At 39.8% G+C, this 25,944-nt stretch overlaps 2 protein-coding genes across 3 annotated transcripts in view; both read right to left on the reverse strand.

Annotated features, from left to right (window-relative positions):
* SLC25A17 (solute carrier family 25 member 17) overlaps positions 1-1,968 on the reverse strand; it is a 61,369-nt gene extending 59,401 nt beyond the window's left edge. The window contains exon 1 of one of the 2 annotated variants that reach the window (XM_081083207.1): positions 1,804-1,959. In XM_081083207.1, the coding sequence (XP_080939333.1) occupies positions 1,804-1,857 (54 nt within the window). In that variant the 5' untranslated portion in view covers positions 1,858-1,959. Of the gene's footprint in view, positions 1-1,803 lie in introns of both variants that reach the window. The other variant, XM_081083206.1, reaches the window with a different exon arrangement.
* A 2,696-nt stretch (positions 1,969-4,664) lies between these two features.
* The window catches only part of ST13 (ST13 Hsp70 interacting protein), a 32,951-nt gene continuing 11,671 nt past the window's right edge, over positions 4,665-25,944 (reverse strand). Inside the window, exons 5-12 of the mRNA XM_081083208.1 lie at positions 21,594-21,660; positions 20,554-20,638; positions 20,080-20,190; positions 18,249-18,351; positions 16,763-16,879; positions 13,135-13,183; positions 7,780-7,913; positions 4,665-6,881 (exon numbers count right to left, since the gene is read on the reverse strand). Coding sequence (XP_080939334.1) covers positions 6,753-6,881; positions 7,780-7,913; positions 13,135-13,183; positions 16,763-16,879; positions 18,249-18,351; positions 20,080-20,190; positions 20,554-20,638; positions 21,594-21,660 — 795 coding nt within the window. The 3' untranslated portion in view covers positions 4,665-6,752. The remainder of the gene's footprint in view (positions 6,882-7,779; positions 7,914-13,134; positions 13,184-16,762; positions 16,880-18,248; positions 18,352-20,079; positions 20,191-20,553; positions 20,639-21,593; positions 21,661-25,944) is intronic.

Consider the following 25,944-nt stretch of genomic DNA (forward strand, 5'->3'; position numbering starts at 1 on the left):
TCTCACGCCTACACTTAGGCATTTCAAATTAACTAGTCCAAAACCAATACCAAACATATATCCCCCAAAACCTGTTCCGTCACAGTCTTCACCAGCTCAATATATGGGAACATCATCCTTCCAGTTGCTGAAGCCAAAAACCATTGGGAGTCAACCAACCCTCATTCTGTTACACCCCATATCCAATCCACCATCAAACCCTGGTGGCTCAACCTTATATATTCCAGTTTAACGATCACTTTTCACCACCTCCGTACCATCCTGGTCCAAGCCATCATCATCTCTTGCCTGAGATGATGTAATAGCTCCCTGACAGTTTCCTTGCTTCCACCTTTGCTCCCTTATAGTTCACTCTGAACGAGAGAGCAGTCAAGGGTGATCAAGTTTACAATGTAAAGCAGCCCCAGCCAGTTTGGTTCAGCGGATAAAGCATCAGCCTGCAGACTGAAGGGTCCCAGGTTCAATTCCAGCCAAGGGCACATGCCTGAGCTGCAACCTCAATCCTCCAGGAGGGTGTGCGGGAGGCAGCTGATCAATGATTCTCTCATTGATGTTTCTATCTCTCCCTCTCCCTTCCTCTCTAAAATTAATAAAAAAATATATTTTAAAAAATAAAATAAAATGTAAATCAGCAAGTTGCTGCAATTGCTAGCTAGCTCCCTTTCCCACTCGGAGTTAAAGTCTCACACAATGTGGTCCCCTGAAACCTATTGCCTTTGTTCCCTCCACTCCAAGAACCAGGCCCCACGCCCACCCGAGAGCAAGTCAAGCAAACTTCCCACTCAGCCTCTTTACTCTGGCGAAAGGCTCTTCTCATTTAAGGAAGGCACCGAGATTCTTGAGTCCCGCACTGCCATGAACTACTGTATCATCTAATTCTCATAACCACTCTGTGAGGGAAGTTTCAATACCCCCACTTTACAGATTGGGAAAGTGAGGTTTACGGGCCACCCATCTAACAAGTAATGGAGTTGGGGTTCAGCCCTGATTAGTCTGCACAGTACATGAGCTCTCCGTGAGTTTCGAGGGAGAGCGATCAGTGATACTCCTCTGAAGTCCCACCAATTCCCACAGCTGCAGGTGTGTGTTGACAGTTAGAGAAAGAGAGCAGAAAGGGCGGCAGAGAAAGAAGATGAGAACCCGAAGAGGAACTTACCCAAGTCAAGAATGGAAAGTTTCAAGGAAAAGGGGGAGGGGCGTCAAATGGAACTGAGACACCAGAAGCCCAAGAACCCAGCACATGCCTCACAGTAAACACACGTACGATGGACAGCAATTCTGACCCGGATTTTTAAAAAAGTGTATCTTCTACCAATAATATTAGCCAGAGATATCCTATTCGGTAGGCACTTCCACATGCCTGCAGTTCAGTGTGTGGCAATAGGTGTCGTTAAGCATGTGATTCGGCAACACAGCATCGCATCTAGGTGTCCCTTGGCCCATGTGAGAAGCTGGTGTGTTGGGTTGGCTGGGGTGACCATTACATTTCAGAAGGCAAAGGAAGCAGCACTGATCTTCTGCCCGACCCCTGAGGGTATGTGGGACCACCTGTCTACATCCCAGCTGGTCTCTCAAGAAGCCGGAGCGGTAGCCAGGGCCGGAGGGCGAGTGCCAGCCCTCACGCCAAATTCCCCCCGCAACTTTCGCCTCGGCCCCCTTCCTTTCCGTCCCACCGTCACGACAGGAGAGCCCAGACCCGAACCCACACGATCTCCCTCATCCCCATCCCCCAGACACATCCCGGCCGTGACCCCGGAGAAACCCAAAACCCGCAGCGGCCTGGGCGTGAAAACCCCGCCTCACCACGGCTCCGGCCACAGCGTGGACCAAGCTTTCGTAGGACAGCACGGAAGCCATTGGTGCGGTTCCCCTCAGACTTTTCCCGCAGGAGCCGAGGCCAGGCGGGTGAGGAAAGAGGAGCCAGAGTCCCGGGCTAAGCGTCACAAGCTCCACCCTCTCGGCCCCGCCTCCTCCGGAAGAACCACTTCCGGGTCGTAGGGCGCCCAGTCTCCCAGCTAGAGGACGCCGGGGGCTGAAAACGCCCCCTTGGCTCTGATTGGCCCGTACAGCGCGTGCGGGGCGGAGCAGCACGGTGTTGGCTCCACGCCACGGAGCGGTGGGACAGCCTTCTAGAAGTTCCAAAATCTGGGCAGTCTTGCTTCACACCTACCCAACACTGGGGACTTCAGAAAGCCTAGATCAGCGGTTCTCAACCTGTGGGTCGCGACCCTTTTGGGGGTCAAATGACCCTTTCACAGGGGTTGCCTAAGATAATCGGAAAACACATATAGAATTACATAGTTTTTGTGATTAATCACTATGCTTTATGTTCAATTTGTAACAATGAAATTGGGGGTCACTACATGAGGAACTCTATTAAAGGGTCACCAGCATTAGGAAGGTTGAGAACCACTGGCCTGGATGGTCTTTTTCTCACTTTCCTCTGTAATACAAACTGATGACTGGCAAGATGGGGGACTCAAATCTTCCTGTTTCTCTGCAACTTGATTCATATTTTCTCTCGCTAGAATATTTTTTTCTCTCGCTAGTAGTTTTAAAGTCATATTTTAGCAGAGATATCAATTGGGCAAGGTTCTCCCACTGAAAAATCCTGGCGTGTAGTGGAAAAAGAAATTGGCCTCGGAAAGTCAAAATAATCAGATGCAGGTGGGAACATACTCGTTGGCAACAAGTCTTAAAACTCTTGGTTTCTCCTTTTGTGAAATGGATGTTAATACAGTACTACCAACTTTATTTGCTGTGAGGATTACAAAAGCTAATTTATATAGCCGTACTTTATACTTAAAATTTTTCCCATGTTGTAAAATGAGGAACCAAACACCACAGTACTAGAGATACCATATTTCTAAACTAGCATTCTAAATTATATTGAGATACAATGTTTCAGGACTCCAATTTCATTTCTTTACTGGAATACCAGTCACATGTCTCTATCAGTTTTGGTACCAACAAGTTTTATAACATCCTCGCTGACAATTCTTGAGTGTTTACTGATAGGTTAACTGCACCGTCATTTTTTATATATATATATATTTTATTGGTTTTTACAGAGAGGAAGGGAGAGGGATAGAGAGTCAGAAACATGGATGAGAAACATCGACCAGCTGCCTCCTGCACAACCCCCACTGGGGATGTGCCTACAACCAAGGTACATGCCCTTGACCAGGATTGAACCTGGGACCTTTCAGTCCGCAGGCTGACGCTCTATCCACTGAGCCAAACCGGTTACTGCACCGTCATTTTTAAAACTAATTTTTTCTTGTCCCTATTCTTGTGTCTGTCACAAGTGGACCAAGCACTTCCAATTGTTACATCCGTATTAGGAGAAACACCTGTTGGATGTGCACATCAGCACACCTCATGATGTAATCAACAATTCTGCAAGAAGTAACCTCATACAGATAGGGGCAGGCGAGCATAGAATTTGAGAAAAGACCTTTGCACCTACAAGCTTGGTTAAAACTCCCAGCTCCGCAAATAATCAGGGCTGTTACCCTGGACTATTCACTAAGCGCTTGTTTCTTCATCTGTATAAAATGGAGACAAGAGCACTTACCTTATGGTCATTACCAGAATTGAGTCAATATTTGCAAACTGATTACAAAGTGCTTGGCCAAAAGCACTACTTACTTGATATATGTACCTACTTGGGTGCATTAATTTCAGATATGGTTAAATCTCTAATATGTAAGTTGTTTCTATGTCCCATTAGGCCAGTATTTCCTCGTGTGGCAGATTGCTGAATGTTACTCCAGGTCTTTTCTCCATTTCTTCTGTGGTAATATTTTGTTGGGCTCATGACCACACAGCTATGCTTGCTCTGCAGCTAAAAAATTTAAGCCTCAAGACAAAGATAAAGCTGATCAACAGGATATGAGAATACAATGCTAATTCCATATATTATCCTAAGTATTTCAGCATATGATTCCCTGGAGCTCTCTTCTGTTTCCTCAGGATAGATATGCTTGCAGAACAAGCATCTTTGGACCCAGAAAAGAAAACCGAATACGGTAGAACTGTTTACCTCTGGACTGAAAAAAATTAAAGCTGATTTATTTACGCCAGCAATTTTCAACCAGTGTGCCACCAAGAATTTTTAAAATATGCAATATCTGACTACTTAATCAGGGGCATTGACCTCTTTTCCCTTAGATTGCCCATTTAAAAATGACAACAGTGAACACAATAGCTATCTGGTGTGAATGCCCTGCCTTGAACCATAGGTAATGTAACAGGAGTTGCATCTTATTGGCCACGTTGCATAATAAGGTTGCATCTGATTGGTTAATTCTTGGTACCAGGCATCCTTATATACAAGTATAAGCACCTAATATTTTTTAAAGTCACTTTGGAACAAAAAGGGTAATCACCATTAATTATTCTTTGTGTAAATAAAAATTATACCTATTTTTTGTCAGATTGGCAAAAAACATATTTTTGTTGTGCCACAGAATTTTAGTAATTAGTTTATGTGCCATAAGATGAAAAAGTTTGAAAATTGCTGACTAATGTATTTTTTGTGGGTCCCTGTTAACAGCATTTTATAATATGAAATCTACTATGCCCTGTAAATAAGATGAATGCTGGAGACAAAAGAAATAGAACATGTGCTGGGGGGAAAAAGGGGGGTGGGGGAGTCAATATCCAGTTTGAAACCATACTTTATTTTTAATGTAGCTAGAAATATCCAACAACTATATAGTTTTAAGCAGGAAAAACCATTTACTTTTTCCTTCTTACAGCATTATTAGCACAAAAAAAGAACATTTGTTTAAAATGATATATTGAGTTTCTATGAAAATGAATGTATTTTTTATTTGTGGAACTTAAAAGTCTAAAAGCACAGAACACATTTTCAGAAGACCAGTTTTAGTTTTACCCATTTATGGTTAATATTTGCAATGGTAGAATATACTTAGGTAATGTGTAGTCAAGTAAATAAATCAAATAAGGAATTCAAAAGCAACTGGTCTTCTTGAGTTATTATTCACAGCCTACATTGGAAATTTTGAGAAAGAACACACATTAACAAAAAGAACACTGGCAAGCTCAAATGCTAAGTTTATATGCTGAGTATTTTTAAAGGGTTTAAAAAGCATGCTTAATTAGCATACAGCTTTTTCTCTTATATAAGATGCATTTCTATCTGCTTGTGTACAGCAAAGGATTAGAATCTGAATTGACTTGTAATTTCAGATGTGTGCTATTTAAAAAATGTATTCAATGGAATTACTTTACTGTTCCTACCACTGATTCTTCAAATAAGCAAAGTACATTAGCATTTAAATGAAAGATAGGTAGAAACCTAAAAATTCCTTGTACAGTGCCTGGACTTAGTCTCATTTAATATAGGAACTGAATATACAACAGAAAATTTATCATTTTCTTTATCCTTGGAGAGGGAAAAAGAGGTGAAAATATGGTTGCAGTATTTCAGAGCTGAATAAGAGAACAATGAATCCTTTATAATACCAACAACTCTACAATAAAGAACCATGGATCTCATCAAGTTTATAATTCATGTTGGAGCAAAAACTTAGGTTCCCCTCTATGTATCTCAAGTAATTCAAACCTCAGACTCTCTCCAAAATACAAAGATAAACTCAACTGATATTTCCTAAGTAAAAGACCAAACACCAAAGGGAATCCCTCCTTCCAACATCTTCTGTTATAAGATTTCACCAAAGTAGAAATCTAATACTTAAATATGAATTCTCTTGGCCAAGTAGGAAACTACAGCTGTTATGGGTATTACCCTACATAGTCAGTCACTATATGTATTACATATTAAATTAAACCCAGCATTAAATATGCTTGAACAATTATGCTGTGAATTATTCACTAGCAGTGATGATGCTAGTGAAAAAGGACTATCTTTAGCCCAAGAGTAAGAGGGAAATGTAAAAACAAGTAGAAAGCTGACAAAGAGTTGGTTATTTTTTGACCAGAAAAGGTAATTTTAAACATAGAAATATAAAAAGAAAAGTATTCCTTATTTCCCCTATGTGGAAATAATATGAAACATTTATTTGATTTATCAGACAAGAACAGAGCTAAGTAATCCAACTCTACTGTAGCATTATAAAAATCACCCCTTCACCAGTGTAAGATTTAAATGCATCTGCACAAGGGTACGTGTTATATAAAATGTAGTAAGACTGCTGCTGCCCTGCCTAGTACTTCCAGTCCCTACCCAGGTCCCAGTAGTTTTATCAAAATAAATCATTTTTTTTAAAATAAAGCATTTAAAAAGAGAAATCGAAATGGTTACAATATATGGTTACTGAGGTAAGCCATATATCTAACTCAAACTTTATTTAAATGTTATATTCGCTTTCCACTAATAAACCTATACTTCACTCTGAGCAATAAATCTTCCATCCTGAAGTATCTTTTGCCCAATAATTCAAAGGAAAACACCAAAATGATTAGTAAAGGAAAATGTAGGGTTTAACACACCCTTTTAATTTGTTTTTAGGTATTTTTAAGGTTTAAAGTGTTTAAACTTTGTAATTCCTAGTAGGAAAACATTATCTGAATGAATACCATAATGGCAAACCACTGTAAAATGTTACAGCTGCGTTTGGGGCAGAGGGGTCGGGATTCTCTTCAAAGCACCCCAGCTTTCTTCATGAGAAGGTCAGAGGTACACTGGGTTGTATTATTGCGACATCCATTGGGTGATCCAAGTTGCTTTTCCTTCAGCAAGGGCTTTATTTGTCAGAAGGGCATTATGCTTGACCTCCAAATTTGGCTGACAATTTACTGATGAGATTCATAACCTTTGGGTTGCTCTGATATTTTGACATATTTGCTGGGTTCTGAGCCACATCCTGGAAGGCCACCATAACTTCTGGATCCTGCAAAGAAAGGTTTTGTTTTAAAGTACTTAAAAGTTTTATGGATCAACAAGTTTTTATCTTAAATCCTACCTATTTATTTAGACCTATAATTTTGTCATGGTCAAGTTATTTGGGATTTGGACAAGTCCCAAAACTAAAAATATTATTATTTTTTTTAAAATATATTTTATTGATTTTTTACAGAGAGGAAGGGAGAGGGATAGAGAGTTAGAAACATCGATGAGAGAGAAACACCGACCAGCTGCCTCCTGCACACTCCCCACTGGGGATGTGCCCGCAACCAAGGTACATGCCCTTGACCGGAATCAAACCTGGGACCCTTGAGTCCGCAGGCCGACGCTCTATCCGCTGAGCCAAACCAGTTAGGGCTAGAAATATTATTAAATGTGCACTTCAAAGTCACTCAATTATATCATTTTACCTAATGAAAAAAAAAACATATCAAGTCTTGATATAAAGAAAAGGACAACCAAATACAATTACCAACTATTACAAAGTATTTCCTATAAAACAATTTTTAAAAATTTAAGTGCCCTGGCCAGTGTGGCCCAGTTGACTGAGCATTATCCCATACACCAGTAGGTTGCTGGTTCGATTCTAGTCAGGGCACCTGGCTGGGGGTTCAGGCTCCATTCCTGGTAGAGGGCCTGCAGGAGGCAGTCAATAGATGTTTCACTCTCAGATCGGTTATTTCTCTCTCTCTCTAAAAATCAATAAAAAAATCTTTAAAAAAAAATTTTAAGCTACTCATTCTCAAAGAAAATGAGTATCACAAGCTATTTGGCAATTCAGATCAATACAACTTGGCTAACAGAGTTAACCTTTGTCCCCACACAGAATTATGAAAGAAATGCCATAGTGATATAAAGTTCCACTCTGTTTTTCTATGTCTTACCTGCATGGCTGCAAGAACCTCTGGATCACTAAGAATTTCATTGAGCCCAGGCATTCCTGCCATTCCAGGCATGCCTCCTCCCATTCCAGGCATTCCTCCAGGAAAATTACCAGGCATTCCCCCAGGAAAGCCACCTACAAAAATAAATGAAAAGATTATATAGACATCAGCCACATTTTGAAGTAACCTAATAGTATACTATTTTCTACTATGGATGAAAAGGGGAAGTTATAGAAAGTAACTTCACAGGGTGATCCAATCACAAATTCCTAACTGAGTAGGTCACAGTGGGTAGTTAGGCCCCAGGTGTGTAACTTCTTTAGCAAAAGATTTATTTCTTTGCCCTAAGCCAGTCCTGTCTAGGTTAAGATACCTTTGAAATAAGTACCAACCTTGCCCAAGAGAGCACATAATTTTTGTTAACTCTCCTGTAATCCAATTCCCAATCTTGCTTTTCCCCAACTTCATGTAATGTTCCCTCAATTTCAGAAAAGAAATGCATACACGAAACTGTAAAACTGTCATTCTCCAAAGCATGAGATGAGCAACTCTCATCAGTTTTGACTCAAATAAACTCTTATAAAAAATTCTCTACAGCCCTAACCGGTTTGGCTCAATGGATAGAGCGTCGGCCTGCGGACTGAAGGGTCTCAGGTTCAATTCTGGTCAAGGGCATGTACCTAGGTTGCGGGCACATCCCCAGTGGTGAGTGTGCAGGAGGCAGCTGATCAATGTTTCTCTCTCATCCATGTTTCTAATTCTCTATTCCTCTTCCTTACTCTCTGTAAAAAATCAATAAAATATATTTTTAAAAAATTTCTCTACAGGTTTGGCCCTGGCCAGTATGGTTCAGTTGGTTAGAGCGTCATCCCATACAGGGAAAGGTTGAGGGTTCAATTCCCAGTAAGGGCACATACCTAGATGTTTCTCTCTCACATCAATGTTTCTCTCTCTCAAAATCAATGAACATGCCCTTGGGTGAGGATTAAAATAAATAAATTATCTACAGGTTTGGGCATTTCTTATGTCCACACTACCAATTAAAATGACACACATGTACATGCACGAAGAAAAAGGAGGTTACGCTACTAAACACAAAGTAGTCTGAACATTCTAACTGGATGTAACAAGATAAAATTTTTTGGATTCAATTTTTTTCTTAAAAAATTAGGCTGTAAATCAGACTTTGCTACCTTCTGGGTTCATTTTTTTCCCTAGCAATAAAACTCTTAAAAAAAAAAAAGAAAACTAATCTTACCTTAAAATAAAAAGCTCAGTCCTTGGAATTACAAAATTTCTTTAATATTATTTCTGCCTCAATTTAAAGTTAATTCATTCAAGTTTAGTTACTCTTTAAAAAATAACAAAAAACTATATTCTTCTAGAGCAGTTATTCCTTTAACAACTACATGGAATGCTTGTTTTAAAAAGCTGTGGATTTTTATCTCCACAACAGAAAGAATCAAAATTTCTGAAAGTGAAACTGAAAATCTGCATTTTTAACAAGCACTCCTGGTGTTTCTTCTTTATATTGAGAATAATGTTCTAGCAAAAAGGATTTAATACTACCAGCATGTTTTTTAGATTATAAGCCAAAATTATTTTCTACTCAGTTTTTCACTATTTTTATGTCTGCTGGAAGTATTCTGAAATAACAATTATACCAATATAATTCTAAAGGGAAATACAGGTAACATCAATGTATTCTACAGATCAAGAGTCACTGTAGTTAAGCGCCCCCCTCCAAAGCAAAATATGGTACAAAGTCATTACTATCTGGCTCAATAATTTAAACATGTGCATAAGTAACTAATAATCACAGATAAGGAGATCTAAGTGGTCTAAAAGCTTCTCTTGCTGCTCCTACTGACTAAAAAACTGGTTTATACCCATAAAAAAATTACTGACCCAATGCAGTAATAGTTAACTAGTCTGCTTGTCAATCTAGGTAATAAAAAATACATAACAAAAAATTATCTCTACACTAGTCTACGTTAGTGGTCACTTTCTAAAACAAAGGTACCTGACATAAGATCATTTATATTTTAAATAGGAAGTAAACTATGAACTAAAATTTTCTTGCCTTTTCTCCAAATTGCACTCAGCCCCAATATATGTTCTTCCTTTTTAGTTGCTTGGCACATGACCTTTTAGAATAGAGGCTACGTTTTTAGCCAGTGGCAGGCATATAAACATGAGCAGTGTACGGCTGCTTCTAACCCTCCTTAAGAGGAAGCTGGTTACTACTATTAAACAGCTGATTCCCCATTAGAATTGTGAACTTGAGAACCAAGATGGCGGCATAGGTAAACACCGGAGATTGCTGCCTCGCACAACCACTTCAAAAATACAACTAAAAGACGGAACAGACATCATCCAGAACCACAGGAAGGCTGGCTGAGTGGAAATTCTACAACTAGAAGGAAAGAGAAAAGCAAGGAGGTGCGGTACGGAAGTAAAATACTAAGGTGCGGAGGTGCATGCGGAGAGGGCTGGCGGCTGAGGACACAGTTGTCTTTTTCAATCTTTTTCAATCGGGAGGGAGTCTCAAGCTCTGAGCTCCAGACTCGCTCCGGGCGAGTCTCTGGGAACCCAGACTCATACGGGAGAATCGGGACTGTCTGGCATCGGTCGGAACTCGAGGGCAGCTTTCTCTCGGAAGCGCTCACAGCGATTGCCAGGGGCCTCTGAGGACAGGACTGAGAGCAGCCATACTGTTTGCTCTGCCCGCCCTGTTCATCCCCTGGGACCCCGCCCCGCCCAAGCCGTGCACAGAGGCTTTTGCATATGAAAGGCCTGGCCCTTTGTAATCTGAAAATTACTTAACAAACTGCAGCTGGCCCAAGGCCCCAGGGCAACTTGCATTGCTTTACAGCTGGCTTCTGCTGTGTAGCCTCAGGCAGAGGCTAGATTAGCACCTCCTTAGATCCAAGAGCCAGTGTACCCAGTGGTCAGAGTGGGACCATCCAATTACAACTCCTCAGATCCATAAGGGACACACTCAGGGGCAGACTCAGTGAGCACCAAAGCCCCACTGAAGCAAGTCTTGCCCCAGAAGGGTGTCCTCAGCACAGAAGTTCTCCCACTGCAGACACAGCTGATTCTCACAGCCAATTGGCCTGGAGGTCAATTCCTCCCAGTGTTACCTACAACAATCAAGGCTTAACTACAACAAGACTGTGCACAAAGCCCACAAGGGAGTGCACCAAGAGTGTCCACCTCAGGGAATTGGGGAGGCTAAGCCACTGGGCCCTATAGAACACTTAGCACAGAAAGAAGCCACTCTATCGACCCAGCGAAGCATAAAAAATGCCGAGACAAAGAAACAGGACACAAATGACAGAAATGGAGGAAAGCAAACAACTGGATATAGAGTTCAAAACCATACTTTTAATGTTTTTCAAGAATTTTCTAGAAACCGCCAATAAGCTTAATGAGACCCTCAAGAAATCTAGTGAGACCCTCGATGTTCTGATAAAGGACCAACTAGAAATTAAGCATACACTGACTGAAATAAAGAATATTATACAGACTCCCAACAGCAGACCAGAGGATAGCAAGAATGAAGTCAAAGATTTGAAATACGAAGAAGCAAAAAACACCCAACCGGAAAAGCAAAATGAAAAAAGAATCCAAAAATACGAAGATAGTGTACGGAGCCTCCAGGACAGCTTCAAGCGTACCAATATTCGAATTATAGGGATGCCAGAAGAAGAGAGAGAGCAAGATATTGAAAAACCTATTTGAAGAAATAATGACAAAAAACTTCCCCTACCTGGTGAAAGAAATAGACTTACAAGTCCAGGAAGCGCAGAGAACCCCAAACAAAAGGAATCCAAAGAGGACCACACCAAGACACATCATAATTAAAATGCCAAGAGCAAAAGACAAAGAGAGACTCTTAAAAGCAGCAAGAGAACAACAGTCAGTTACCTGCAAGGGAGTACCCATATGACTGTCAGCTGATTTCTCAACAGAAACTATGCAGGCCAGAAGGGAGTGGAAAGAAATATTCAAAGTGATGAAAGCCAAGAACCAACAACCAAGATTACTTTATCCAGCAAAACTATCATTCAGATTTGAAGGTCAGATAAAGAGCTTCATAGAGAAGAAAAAGCTAAAGGAGTTCATCACCACTAAACCAGTATTATATGAAATGCTGAAAGGTATCCTTTAAGAAGAGGAAGAAAAAGAAAAAGGTAAAGATACAAATTATGAACAACAAATACACATCTATCAACACGTGAATCTAAAAATCAAGTGAATAAATAATCTTATGAACAGAATGAACTGTTGATTAGAATAGAATCAGGGGCATAGAAAGGGAATGGACTGACTATTCTTGGGGGGGAAAGGGGTGTGAGGGATGCGGGAAGAGACTGGACAAAAATCGTGCACCTATAGATGAGGACAGTGGGTGGGGAGTGAGGGTGGAGGGTGGGGTGGGGAGTGAGGGTGGAGGGGAGTTATGAGGGGGGGAAAAAGAGGAACAAATGTAATAATCTGAACAATAAAGATTTAATAATAAAAAAAGAATTATGAACTTAAAAAAAAATCTCTTCCTAGTTTTTATATAAATTTCAAACTGCTTCAATAAGGAAGTATTCATTCATTCTCTGAGTGCTTTTAACTGCTCTACTAGTATTATATAGGACTGGTATCATTCAAGGCTTTGTCTCACTGGTAATTTCAGATCACTTGACACAAGAAAGGGAAGAGTGTATATTATTTTTACACTGGACTTAAAACATGTTTGTGCTAATTCCACACAGCACTTTTACTTACTATCTCATGAATAAACAAAATTCCATTATATTTAGAAATACTTTGAATCCATCACAATCATTATACTCTTTTAATAAAGGTACAATGCTTGGGCCTCAATAAATGTCAGTTACTTTTAAAAAGTATACTGCTCGCCAAAACTGGTTTGGCTCGGTGGATAGAGCGTCAGCCTGCGAACTGAAGGGTCCCAGGTTCGATTCCGATCAAGGGCATGTACCTTGGTTGTGGGTACATCCCCAGTAGGAGGTGTGCAGGAGGCAGCTGGTCAATGTTTCTCTCTCACAGATGTTTCTAACTCTCTATCCCTCTCCCTTCCTCTCTGTAAAAAATCAATAAAAATATACTTTAAAAAAAAGTATACTGCTCAATGTATGAGGAAAGTAATATGCTGTTATTTCCACTAACATAAAATTTTTATTAGAATGAAACTTACTAGAAGCTAACACCCTAAAGATTCTTCAGTGTCCTAGAGACTGCTGGTATTAAATATAATAAACATATCGGAGCCCCCAAATCAGAACATTCTCCAATTATTTACAATACTAATAGGCTTAATTTTTTTTTAAATACCTGGAAAAGAGCCAAACTGAGCTCCTGATTGTCGTCTGGCTTCTTCCTCCTTTAACAGAAAAACAAATTATGTTACAAGGAGGGAAAAAGTCCTGCTGTCCACCCCTACCTTACCCATGCAGAATCATGGAAAAATTTGTAAAAATAAGGTAGTTATAGTATTACAAGAATGAAAAACTTCAAGTGGAAATAATGGACTAAAATATACACACCTTCACAATCCACCCCCCACCCCAAATTTCCAAATGAATTTCTCAATGAGCATTCCTTTGATAATGATTTCAAGTGTTTTCCTTCTACTTGGGAAAGGGACAAAAACCTGGAAATGAATTTATAATACTGATTTGTTGGTCCATGCTTATAAAAACTACATTCTTATTATTTTTAAATTCCAAAATAAAAGCACATGGTTAGATTACTAAAACTGCCATAACTTTTGTTTCCCAGGTTCATCTTTTCCATACTCTATGTAATTCAACAACAAATGCAACTAGAGATTTACTGAATGATTTCTGTTGTTTTCTTAAACACAAAGTAAAAAGAAATATACATAAACTTCCCTCATAACCAATTATAATTTGGAGATACATAAAAATTACTTTTGAAGATTATAAACTAGAATCCCCCAAATCAAGCATGATGCTTAAAAATATTAAATGACAACAAAAATTAGGGTATAATCTCTATACATAAAAGCCTAAGTGACCAAGTGACTGAACAACCGGTTGCTATGATATGCACTGACCACCAGGGGCAGGTGCTAAACGAAGGAGCTGCCCTTTGGTAGTCAGTGCGCTCCCACAGTGGGACCACTGTTCAGCTGATAGACCGGTGCCAGACACAGGGCTCACAGCTGGTGAGCGCTGCTGGGGACTGACTGGGCGCGAGCCCGTGGCAGGTGCAGCAGGGCAGGGATGAGCGGGAGCAGCCGACAGGAGCGGCAGGAGGCATTGCACTGCCAGTTTCGGCCTGATCCCCGCAGGCGATGGCGAGGGATCCCACCAGTGCACAAATCCATGCACTGGGCCTCTAGTGTTATCTTATATAATAAAAGCCTAATATGCAAATTATCCCCTTGAGCAGTCGTTCGACCAGGAGACCAGGAATTCGACTGCTCACTATGACATGCGCTGACCACCAGGGAACGACGCAAAACATGGTGGGCGTCAACGACATGGTGCCGGCAGCAGGCGGGAGTGGAGGCACTGCCGGCCCTGATGGGCCCCAACGAGAACGGGACCGTAGCGGGATGGTGGAGCAGGTGAGTGGGCAGCACCAGGCCAAGGCTGGTGCGAGGGGGGGCCCGATCGCCCCGCCAATTGCCCCGCAGACAGTGACCAGCAGCAGTGGCGGGGGGCCCAGCCCCAATCAATCACTCTGCAGACAGGATGGTGGAGCAAGTGAGGGGGCGGCACCAGGCCAAGACAGTGTGCCAGGTGGGGCTGCAGGGCTAGGGGTGCGAGCTGGGGCCCAATCTCCACAGGCCACCACAAGGAACCCCACTCGTGCACAAATTTGTGCACCAGACCTCTAGTCCTATATAATAAAGAATATGCTAATTAAACCGAACAGAACGACTGTCTGGACGACCTTCTGGACAAAGCCGGGGTTGCGAGGGCCAAGCCCCTTGCACAAATTTCATTCCTCAGGCCTCTAGTATAATTATATTACAGCTTTATGTCCTTTTATCTAACAACTAGAGGCCCGGTGCACAAAATTAGTGCATGCGTGCGGTCCCTAGGCCTGGCCGGCGATCTAAGTGTGAGTGTCTGGCATGGAAGGGCAGATCTAAGCTGATCTCTGGGGCCCAGGTAGCATCTGGAGCTCCGGGCCCCTTCCACACCCCCTCCACCTGAGTCACAGCACCCAAGTCCCCACGCGGAGATGCAGTGAGCCTGACCAGATGCTGCAGGCTGGGGCGCAGTGAGGGAAGCCAGGCAAGCAGCACACTCTCTCCTGGCTGGCCTTGCAGACGAGCTCCTTGGCAAACTCACGTGGAGCCTGACTAGCCCCTGCAGTCTCTGCTCCTCAAAGGCACCTGAGAGCAGGGTCTTCCCCGACACGCAAGCCCTGGTGTCCCAGGGAAGGGTAGCAGGGGGAGTGAGAGCGAGCTCGGTAGACACCGAGCTCGGTGGACACCCCACATTCTCACCACACCTCCATCCCTGTCACCCCCGACCCCAGGTAGCCTGCAAGAGGTCACAGCGCATCACCAATGCCTGCTGTGTTCCACACCGCCCCCCTGGTGATCAACACACATCATAGCGAGTGGTCGAACTCCTGGTCTCCTGGTTGAATGACTGCCTGAGGGGACAATTTGCGTATCAGGCTTTTATTTATTTTTATTTTTATTTTTTTAAATATATTTTATTGATTTTTTACAGAGAGAAAGGGAGAGAGATAGAGAGTTAGAAACATCGATGAGAGAGAAACATCGATCAGCTGCCTCCTGCACATCTCCTACTGGGGATGTGCCCGCAACCTAGGTACATGCCCTTGACCGGAATCGAACCTGGGACCTTTCAGTCCGCAGGCCGACACTCTATCCACTGAGCCAAACCAGTTTCGGCCAGGCTTTTATTATCTACCACTGTTAAAAATAAGCAGAGCCCTGTTTTGGCTCAGTGGATAGAGCATCGGCCTTCGGACTGAAGGGTCCCAGGTTAGATTCCGGTCAAGGGCATGTACCTTGGTTGCGGGCATATCCCCAGTAGAGAGTATACAGGAGGCAGCTGAATCAATGTTTCTCTCTCATCTATGTTTCTAACTCTCTATCCTTCTCCCTTCCTTTCTGTAAAAAATCAATGAACTATTTTAAAAAAAAAGATGAAAACTGACAGCATCAATGCAAAAGGCTAGTAATATAGAAAATAACTAGGAGAAATCTTAAGAATAACAACAGTATTGTAGATAAATTATGGATAACGTTTTTTCTAAATTTTATATAACACTAATTGCCCGGTGCACGGATTTGTTCACATTGAAAGGAAATTAATTACAAGAAATATTTTAATATCACTATTTGCCCTTTTCTATAATAGAAATGTCAAAAAAACAACCAAATTCACCATCAACAATGACAGATCAAAACGCACGCATGTGATTGGAGCCAGCGAGAGCTTTATATGTATGGTGCATGCGTGAGTCAACGTTTATTTTTAAATTGCCAGTTCGCGTCATATGTGACTGCCAGCTGGTGATACATATGTATGTACGGTTGGTCACTTAGCCTTTCATATATATAGATGACTTTGTAATTAAAAATAAACAGCTAGCATCAATTTTAAAAAGCTATGACTAAACAGCTGGAATAGGAGGAACCACAACAGTTACATATCAGGGCAAGCATCTTCAAGAAAACAAATAATTACTGCCAAGTTTTAATTATTTGACGAGAAAAAATCCCTGATTTAAGGAGAACACAAGAATATAATTGGTGAAATATAAACTCACTTAAGAATTTAAAGACTAAAAGTATCCCCACAAACTAAATAAAGAGAAAGAAAACCCCCTTCACCATTATTGTACAGAACTGCATGCAGCATGAAAGAGCCAAGAATTAGGATAATATCCTAAAAGCTCTAACCTACTGTATTTTCCATTAATGGTTTAGTTATAGAAACTTTACCCTCTGGGCTTTCTCATGTTCTTCCCGAGCCTTCTTAACCCTTTCCATTCTTTCTTTGATCTCTCGCTCTTCCCGTTTCCGCTCATACTTTCTCCGATGTTCTGCAATTTTCTGGGCCTAGGAAAAAAGAGCCACAGAAAAATGTTCTAAAAATTGAATAAAGTCAATACATATCTACAGTTTTGTTAAAGAATTACTTTTCTTTGTGGAGAGGTGTTTGACATAGTTTTGAATAATGACAGATTTACCTGACAGAAAAACACCTGAGGTAACTCAGGCTTTAACAAGTCCACTGTGAAACAATTAAATATGGCCAGGAGGACAATTAGGTTTCAAATTGCACAACAATTCTCATCTGATACCTGCCCTGGGAAGGCAGAAACTAGAAACACATATACCAGTTATTTGCCAGTCTAACAATACTTAATTTTCCTCATCCATAAAATGAGAAACATGCAAGTCTTACAGAAATGCTCTAAGAACTAAGAGAGAGCCCTAGCTGGTTTGGCTCAGTGGATAGAGCATTGGCCTGCTGACTGAAGGGTCCAGGGTTTGATTCCAGTCAAGGGCACATGCCCAGGTTGTGGGCTCAATCCCCAGCAGGAGGCAGCAGATCAATGATTCTCTCTCATCATTGATATTTCTCTCTCCCTCTCCCTCTCTGTAATCAAGAAAAATAAATATATAAAAAAAAGAACTAAGAAAATATATGTACCAGGCACTAGTACATCATTCACAACAAATTCTTGGAATCTATTACTTATTCAGAGAATAACACTAATTAAATGAGATTCATATTCAACCATTAGTTTACTTGTGATTTTTTAAGAACCTCACATTCCAGAACATCTCACACAATAATCTTGCTGAGTTAGCCCTGCTATGAGAAGAAAAAAGAAATAACAGTCTCTAACAGTAGCTAAATAAAATAAAATTTGCCCTATCTTAAAACCTTTGGGAATGAATTCTGGATAGTAGAACTACCCACAAAGCTGAAGGATTTACCATGTGAATGCATTAAAATTAATTTCACTGACAATTTTAGACAGAAATTATCTTAAGACAATATTCTAGCTTTTGGATTTAATATTATCATTTTTTCAAAGGTTGAACTTGTTAACTATCACAGGGCCCTCATATTTTATAATGTGGCTATATATACCTATGATAAATACAGATCAAACTCAATCTTGGCTCACATTTTATACATTTTTCCATTTGCCCCTTTTTTCATTTGTTTTTGGTTGTAATTCTATTGAAGGTGTGCAAACAAAGTAATAGAGCTTGCTATAATATAGCATGAAAAAGGAAAGCATGAAAACGAAATATGATTTCCTGAGTTGAGCACAAACTTCAGTGATTACAGATAATAATTTCCAAATGTTTGTTTCTTTGCATATGTTTTGCAGATAATTTACTGCCAGGGGCTAAGTGCTAGAGCCATGGAGCATTACAGTAATGACTTTCCTTTCTCCACTTAACACACCTTTGGTTGAACTTCTTTCAGCATTGCACTAGCATCTTCATCATAATCCAATTTACATGCAAGGGCAAGATCATGGGCTGCTTCCTCCCAGTGGCCCAGAAGTCTGAAACAGATTGAAATTCATTTTAGAGTATTTTATACATATTCACTTATGCAGCTCAGTGTCCTTGTTCCTCATTATGAGAAAGGATTGTCACAGCCTGGCCAGTATGGCTCAACAGTTGAGGGATGACCCATGCACCGAGAAGTCTCTGGTTTGATTCCCAGTTAGGGTACATGCTGGACCGTGGACCAGATCCCTGTAGGGGATATACAGGAGGCAGCCAATCGATGGTTCTCTCTCTCATCAATGTTTCTCTCTCTCTTTACCTCTTCCTTCCTCTCTAAAAATCAATAAAACAAAGTTTTAAAATAATTTAAGTAATTTAAAACTATATTATGACAGTATTATCTTCAGTGGGATATAGATAAAAACTGCAACAACAAAAACTTTAAACTTTAAAGATTATATTACCTCTCAGGTATGATTTTGAAAATTTTATGTATATGGTAAGGTAACACAAGTAAATATATTAGGGGCAAAGATTGTGACTTTAGGATAACTATCAAAAATACAAAAATACATTTAATATTGAATTTTAATGAAAAATTATCAATACAAATTTAAAATTTATAACTTTTTCCTTAAAATTATTATTAAAAAAAATTTTTTTTTCTAATTCTGTCCACTGAAATGACAGAAAGTAAGGACACCACAGAAGTAATGAACACATTTGGTGACCCAACTTTAGTTTCTATAAAAATAATCATCACTAAACTTAACCAATGTTTCTTGAAGAAATGGTTTACTACCAATCTGAGACAAGCAAAGTTCAAGATGAGCCCATTCTATGTTCTACGAGAAGACAAGGAAATGCTCAAATACTACTGGGGGTCTCAAGGATCAATGGCAATGCACAAGCTTTCCTGTACTGGCAGAGCATTAATACATTTTATCTGTATCTTTGACATATGTCTTAAAAATCTCTAAAGCTACTTTTTTGAGTCACCTAAGCACAGTTGGTCCAACCATGTCCATCTTCATCTCCACTCACACTTGAAGTATAGTACTTTTCATTCCATGAAAGATGTCAATGTCATTGGACATTTCATCTCAAACCACAAATACCCATTTGTATAACACTGTTTCACTTCCAGGAATGATTACTAATCTAGGCTAAATTCACCTCTTTATTTGCTCCCTCTCCTGATATTTCAGATGATGTAGCATTGACTGAAGTAGTTGGAGGCTAGTGAATTTCTTCTATAATATACTGGTTATTTAATGTTAAGTTGCAGATAGAAAATCTGAAAATAAGAGAAAATCTAATACAAGGTAAGGAATAGAGTGAAGAAATAAAATGGAGTAACTATGGTCAAGCTTCTAAATTATTAATTTCAAGTGGGCTGAGGCACAAGGAAACAATTATTCTTGTTTTAACTGACTCTAGGAATATCCCATAAGACCCTTGAATACATCTTTGTCATTTATTTCCAGACCAAGTCCTGACTGTGAGTTTGGTCGATAAAGGCCAATCTCTTTTCCTGGAGATAATTTTGAGAAAAATCCTCATCTTAAATCTGGTTATATGTGGTCAAAAACTGTAACAGTGGTTTTCTTTGAGTAAAAGGAGTAAATAATTTTTATTTGTTCCTTATGAATTCTTCATGTTGCGTACATATAATTATTACTTTGAAATTAAATCTTTAGGCAATTTTGTATAAGAAAGCATATTTAAAAACACCAGATTTAAATAAAGAGTTCTAAAAATAAATAAATTATATTACTTACCTGTGTGCCTTCCCTCGCCACTTGTAAGGCTGAGCTGAATCAGGATTTATTTCAATAGCTCTGTCACAGTCTCGGATGGCAGCATTTGGCTTCTGTAATTTGATGAAGACACTAAAAAATAAGTGTGATATTAAAAAGTATTCATTTAAAACAATAACACCTTTGGGATTGCTACAGAAGCCAAGTCTATTTAAATAAATGATCAGAAATTATTCGCAGGGACTCAGCCAGTGTGGCTCATTGGTTGAGTGTCAAGCTATGAACCAGGAGATCACAGTTCAATTCCCAGTCACGGCGCATGCCCAGGTTGCAGGCTCAATCCCCAGTGAGGGTTGTGCAGGAGGTGGCTGATCAATGATTCTCATTATTGATTTGTCTACCTCTCCCCCCTCTCCCTTCCTCTCTGAAATCAATAAAAATATCTTTAAAAAGAAATTGTTCACTAGGGGGTGCTATTTTGTTTAGAGCTCTCACCTGGCTCTCTTGGCATACAGAATGGCCAAACGAGGATTCAGCTTGATGGCATCTGTGAACAAGTCTATGGCTTTCTGTAGTTCACCTAAAGTGACACAAGAGGTATTGAAAACAGCCAGAGGATAAAAAATATTAAGAAAAATTGTTAATCTCTTGTCTCATTAGTCTTTCACATACTTTATTTAGACCAGAAAAAAAAGACTAGTTTCTAAATTAATATTCAAAATAGGCTCTTCAAAGCAAACCTTTACCAAACTTACAATACTGTAAATTACTCAACACAAGACAATAGCATACTCAGTTCTCATAATTGATTTTAATTAAGAACAAGTAAATGGATAAAATTTAAAGAATAAATAAATTTTATTCCAGAAATTTTCTTTTATCCATTAAGTTAAAAGGTTAAAATTCAACTTAACAAAAAATGTATTCCTACTAAATACAGAGCTTCTGTAAAAATTTATTATTTGAATTCATAAGAATGTTACAAAAATTCAAGAAAACTAGAACTCATTGAAGACCATAACCCACATCATTATATCTATTCAGTTAGCTTATTTATTAGTTCCTTCAGTGGAGTCATTCAACAAATAAAATGTACTATAGAATTAGAACAGTTCTTTGCATAAAGTCTAATTTACTTGGACAAAGGAAACATGGAAGGCAAGATAAACACAGAATTTTAAAGTAAATGCACAATTCACTTTAAAATATATTGTATAAAGCACCTTAACAGAACTCATGAAACAATGTTCAGTCTTACTACTTATTACAGATGTCTAGTACAAGTTATTACTCTGGGATGTCTAATAAGCAACTCACATCAGAATCTGTCTAGGCAAGGTGATTGATACCTGAGTGATTTCAGCCTCTTTACTAATGGGTAAGGGTTGGGAGGAAAATAGGCACTTTCTTCAGTATAAGATATTCAATAAATTTAAATTCCTTTTCCCTTTCCCAGTATTTAACAGTTACCACGGCAGAGAAGAGAAAATCCGGAATATCACAGAAATGTAGCAAAGTATAAAAAAATCACTCACCATCATTTAGGGCATCAATCGCAGCCACTTTTTTGTCATTTGCCTGATCCATCATCTCGTCAGTTATCTAGGGGAAAATTGAAGGCAGACTTAGAATAGTAAAGAGAGCAAACAGAAGAAGAAAACAATTTGGAGTTTTTAGGAATGAGGTAGTCACAAACCCCATTTTTATTCATTTTTCTCTAATCTCCAGAAAGCCAAGAGAAATATGATCTATATATAAAACCCTAATATGCAAATAGACCAAATGCCAGAACAATCGAACAACTGGTCACTATAATGTGTGCTGACCACCAGGAGGCGCCAGACCAAGGTGGGGTGCCGGTCACTGTCATCAGGGCAAGCCTCTGGTAGTTACTGAAAATTCTTTGCTCCTGCGTTCTGCAGTTCTGCCTGGCGCTCACACCCACTGCTGGCGCCCGGCGCCGGTCCCAATTGTTCAGTGCCATCAGTGGGGGTGAGTGGCGGCTGCTGGCCCTGATCACCCCTGTGAGCTTCTCTACCTCCACCTGCTCCTGAGGCGTGATTGGGGCAGCAGCTGCCACTCAAACCTGCTGACGGTGCCGGCTCTGCCCACACCTGCTGCTGGCGCCAGACCCAATTGCTCCACACTGTCAGCACGTGGTTCCTGTGGCAGCAGTGGGAGTAGGGCTGTCAGCAAACAGGGGAACAGGGCCCATGGCGGGAGGGGCTGAGCGGGGGCACGGAGGATGGGCTGAGACCCGCCCCTGTGTCCTCCACAGCCTCATGGCCCACAGTTCCTATCAAGGTGCACAAATTCGTGCACTGGGCCCCTAGTAACTGAATAACACAGTATACAGAATGAGTTGTAATCTTTTACATGAAACAACGAATTTCCCTCCCTACGTTCGGCCTTAAATATTACCTTTGCTCCCCTCCATCCCAACCTAAGAGATTGTTCTGCCCTTGTCTTACCAAGTCCTTTTTAGTTATTCACAAATATTAAAACTCAATCTCCCTACAAGAAGTAAAGCTAGTTCCTTTTAGGTTTGAATTTTCAGAAAAAGAAATATCTCATAATTTGTTCCCACAACCATCTATTGAGTATCTATACTAGAAAGAACAAACACTATATAAGATGCTGACAGTAAATGATAAGTAGAAAAACTTGTAGCAAATATCCTACCTAAAATGGAAAGTCAAGAAGTAGTTTTCTTTTCTTTTTTTTTGGTTAATCCTCACCCGAGAATATTTTTCCATTGACTTTTAGAGAGAGTGGAAGGGAGGGGGAAAGACAGAGAAACATTGATATGAGAGACACATTGATTGGTTGCCTCTCTAACGCCCCTGACCTGGGCCAGGGATTGAGCCTGCAACTGAGGTATGTGCCCTTGACCAGAATTGAACCCGAGATCCTTCAGTCCATGGGCCTATGCTCTATTCACTGAGCCAAACTGACTAGGGCCAGAAGTAGTTTCTTTAACATAAGGAAAAAGAAAAACAAAAAAAAAAAACTCTATCATCATCACTGTGTAAAACATTACTAGAGGTGCTGATTAATTTATTATGACAATAACTTGATATGTTTAAGAACTGGAAGGAGCCCTGACCGGTTTGGCTCAGTGAATAGAGCGTCAGCCTGCGGACTGAAGGGTCCCAGGTTCGATTCCAGTCAAGAGTATCTACCTTGGTTGCGGGCACATCCCCAGTAGGGGATGTGCAGGAGGCAGCTAATCGATGTTTAACTCTCTATTCTTCTCCCTTCCTCTCTGTAAAAAATCAATAAAATATTGATACCCTCCAATAAAATATAAAAAAAATAACTGGAAGTAAAGTACTCAGTTGTCTTTATTTATGTTTACCTAGAAAATCCAATGAAGTGACAAGTTACTAGATCTCCTAAGATTACTCAATAAAGTTCACAGAAATAAGAGCAACATAAAAAATAAACCCAGAGTTCCTCCAAATCAGCAAAAATCAATTACAAAATATAACAAGATACCACTCTAAGATCACATAAAATTTTCATGGGGGGAAAAGTAAACTTCTATAAAAGGACACCAAATATATATAACATTTTCATGGAAAGATTACCTCGAATATTTCAACCTATCCCCAAGTTACTCAATAAATTCAAAGCAATTCCAACAAAAATTACTTTAAGTTTTAGACAACTTAAAAATTTAAAAACAAAACAAAGAAACACTTTACTAGGTAGTAAGACAGCCTACAAAGCCAGAGTAATAAAAATTTTTAAAAAGATGATGACATCAGTTTGACATGCTTGGTTTACAGCAATATGGTACCCATGATACCCTGAACAAATCTAAAAACCACCTTTTAAAAGCAATCTTTAGAAAACAACAGCCCGGGACAGCTTGCTCAGTGGATAGAACATCGGCCTATGGTTCGATCCCTGGTCCTGTGCAGGAGGCAACCAATCATGTCTCTCTCTCACATCGATGTCTCTCTTTCTCTCTGTCTCTCCCACTCTGTTCCAGTCTCTCTAAAATATCAACGAAAAAATAGCCTCAGGTGAGGACTAACAAAACAACAACAAAAAAACCCCCACAACAAACAAAATTAAAAAACAACAAAAGTATATACAAAAAAATAAATGTAAAAAAAGGAAATAAAAGCAATCTTTGACCTAAGAATGTAGAAATCCTCAAGGAACAAGATTAAATAAAGGCTTGAAATCCAGTGAGATAGCCAAGTGCTCCATCTGCTTTCACCCGTGTGGCAGGTGTCAAACCTGGTAGCCATGCAATTCTGTTTTTGAAGGTAGTGCGGGATACATGAAACAAACGTTAGATTTAGGTGTTGTCTAATCAGATACCCTCCAGTATAAATCTGGAACCCCAAATGCCTATAGCTATAAGCATAATGATAAACCAAAAATAAACCTGTACCAAAGAAAGGGATAGTCAAATAGAAAACATAACCTCTGTAAATTCATTACCACAAGCCTGCCTTACCAGTACAATTCACATTACTTATGCAAACAACAAAAAAACCATGCTGAGAATTAAAAGTAGTCCTTGTGGCAGCGGCATCTCAGAGTCTACATGGAAGCAAGTATTTCCCTTTCTGAAGGAATATGCCTTCTACCTATACCTCAAAAACTTCCCACAAGTGACGTTTCCAAAAACTCATAGTTTAAATAACACACACAAAATCCAAAAGTAAACAAGGTACCTCAATTAGCAAGTGTCAGGAAAAATTATAGAAAAATCAGCAAAAAGAATGACAAAGTACTTAACGTGTTTAAGAGAATTAAGGCAAGTTCTGAAATGAATAAGGAGCAAGAGATTTATAAGTAAAACAAGTGGACTTATTTATTATTATTTTTAACCTTATCTGAGGATATGCTTGGAGAAAGGAAGAGAGAGAAACATCAATCGCTGCCTCCATATGCCCTCGAACGAGGAGCAAACCCACACCACAGGTATGTGCCCTGACCAGGAACCAAACTGGCAACCTGTCTGTGCACAGGACACTGTGCACCAACTGCGCCACTCAGGTAGGGCCCCAGTGGACTTTAAAAAGAATCAAAGTAAAATTATCAAAATAAAAAAATAAGCATTTCAATTGAAATATCAATGGGGGGAAAAAGACAAAGAATGCATATATAATTCAGTAGAATGATAAAGAGATGGAACTTAGTGAAAAAACCTAGCATATATCTCTAAGTAGGACTCCAGAAGGACAATGGAGAAAACGGAGAAGAGGCAATATCTGAAACAGATATTCTGAAAATGTTCTAGAGCTAAAGAAAGTTAACAACCCTAGAATTTAAGATGACCAATTAATCCCAAGCAAGATAGAGTATTATAAATCTAGACACCCTGAAATAACACAGCACCACCAATAAATGGAACACACATTTTAAAAATTCTTTTTATAAATAGTGACGTAAAGCACTTATATTTGTTCTTTAAGATGCACAAGACCTTCATGGAGAAAATGTAAGTTACTGAAAGACGCCAAAAAATGACCTAAAAATTAGATACTGCCCTGCACATTAGTTGGAGCGTTGGCCCGCAGACTCAGGGTCTCAGGTTCGATTCCCAGTCAAGGGCATGTACCTCAGTTGCAGGTTCCCCAGCCCTGTAGGGGTGTGAGCAGGAGGCAACCAATTGATGTGTCTCCCTCACATGGATATTTCGCTCTCTCTCACCCCCCTCCCTCCCACTCTCTCTCAAAATCAATGGAAAAAATATTCTCGGGTGAGGATAAATAGAAAAACACACACGAGATACCACATTAATGGATAGTTAATCTCAATAGTGAGATGTATCTTCTTCTTGATTTAGATTTAATGCAACTTTAATAGGGGGAAAAATCCTATTTTTTAGGAAGGAACTTGACAATCTCATTCTAAAACTTA

The sequence above is a fragment of the Myotis nattereri genome (genome assembly GCF_964212035.1).
Source record: "Myotis nattereri genome assembly, chromosome: 2".
NCBI classification, from domain to species: Eukaryota; Metazoa; Chordata; class Mammalia; order Chiroptera; family Vespertilionidae; genus Myotis; species Myotis nattereri.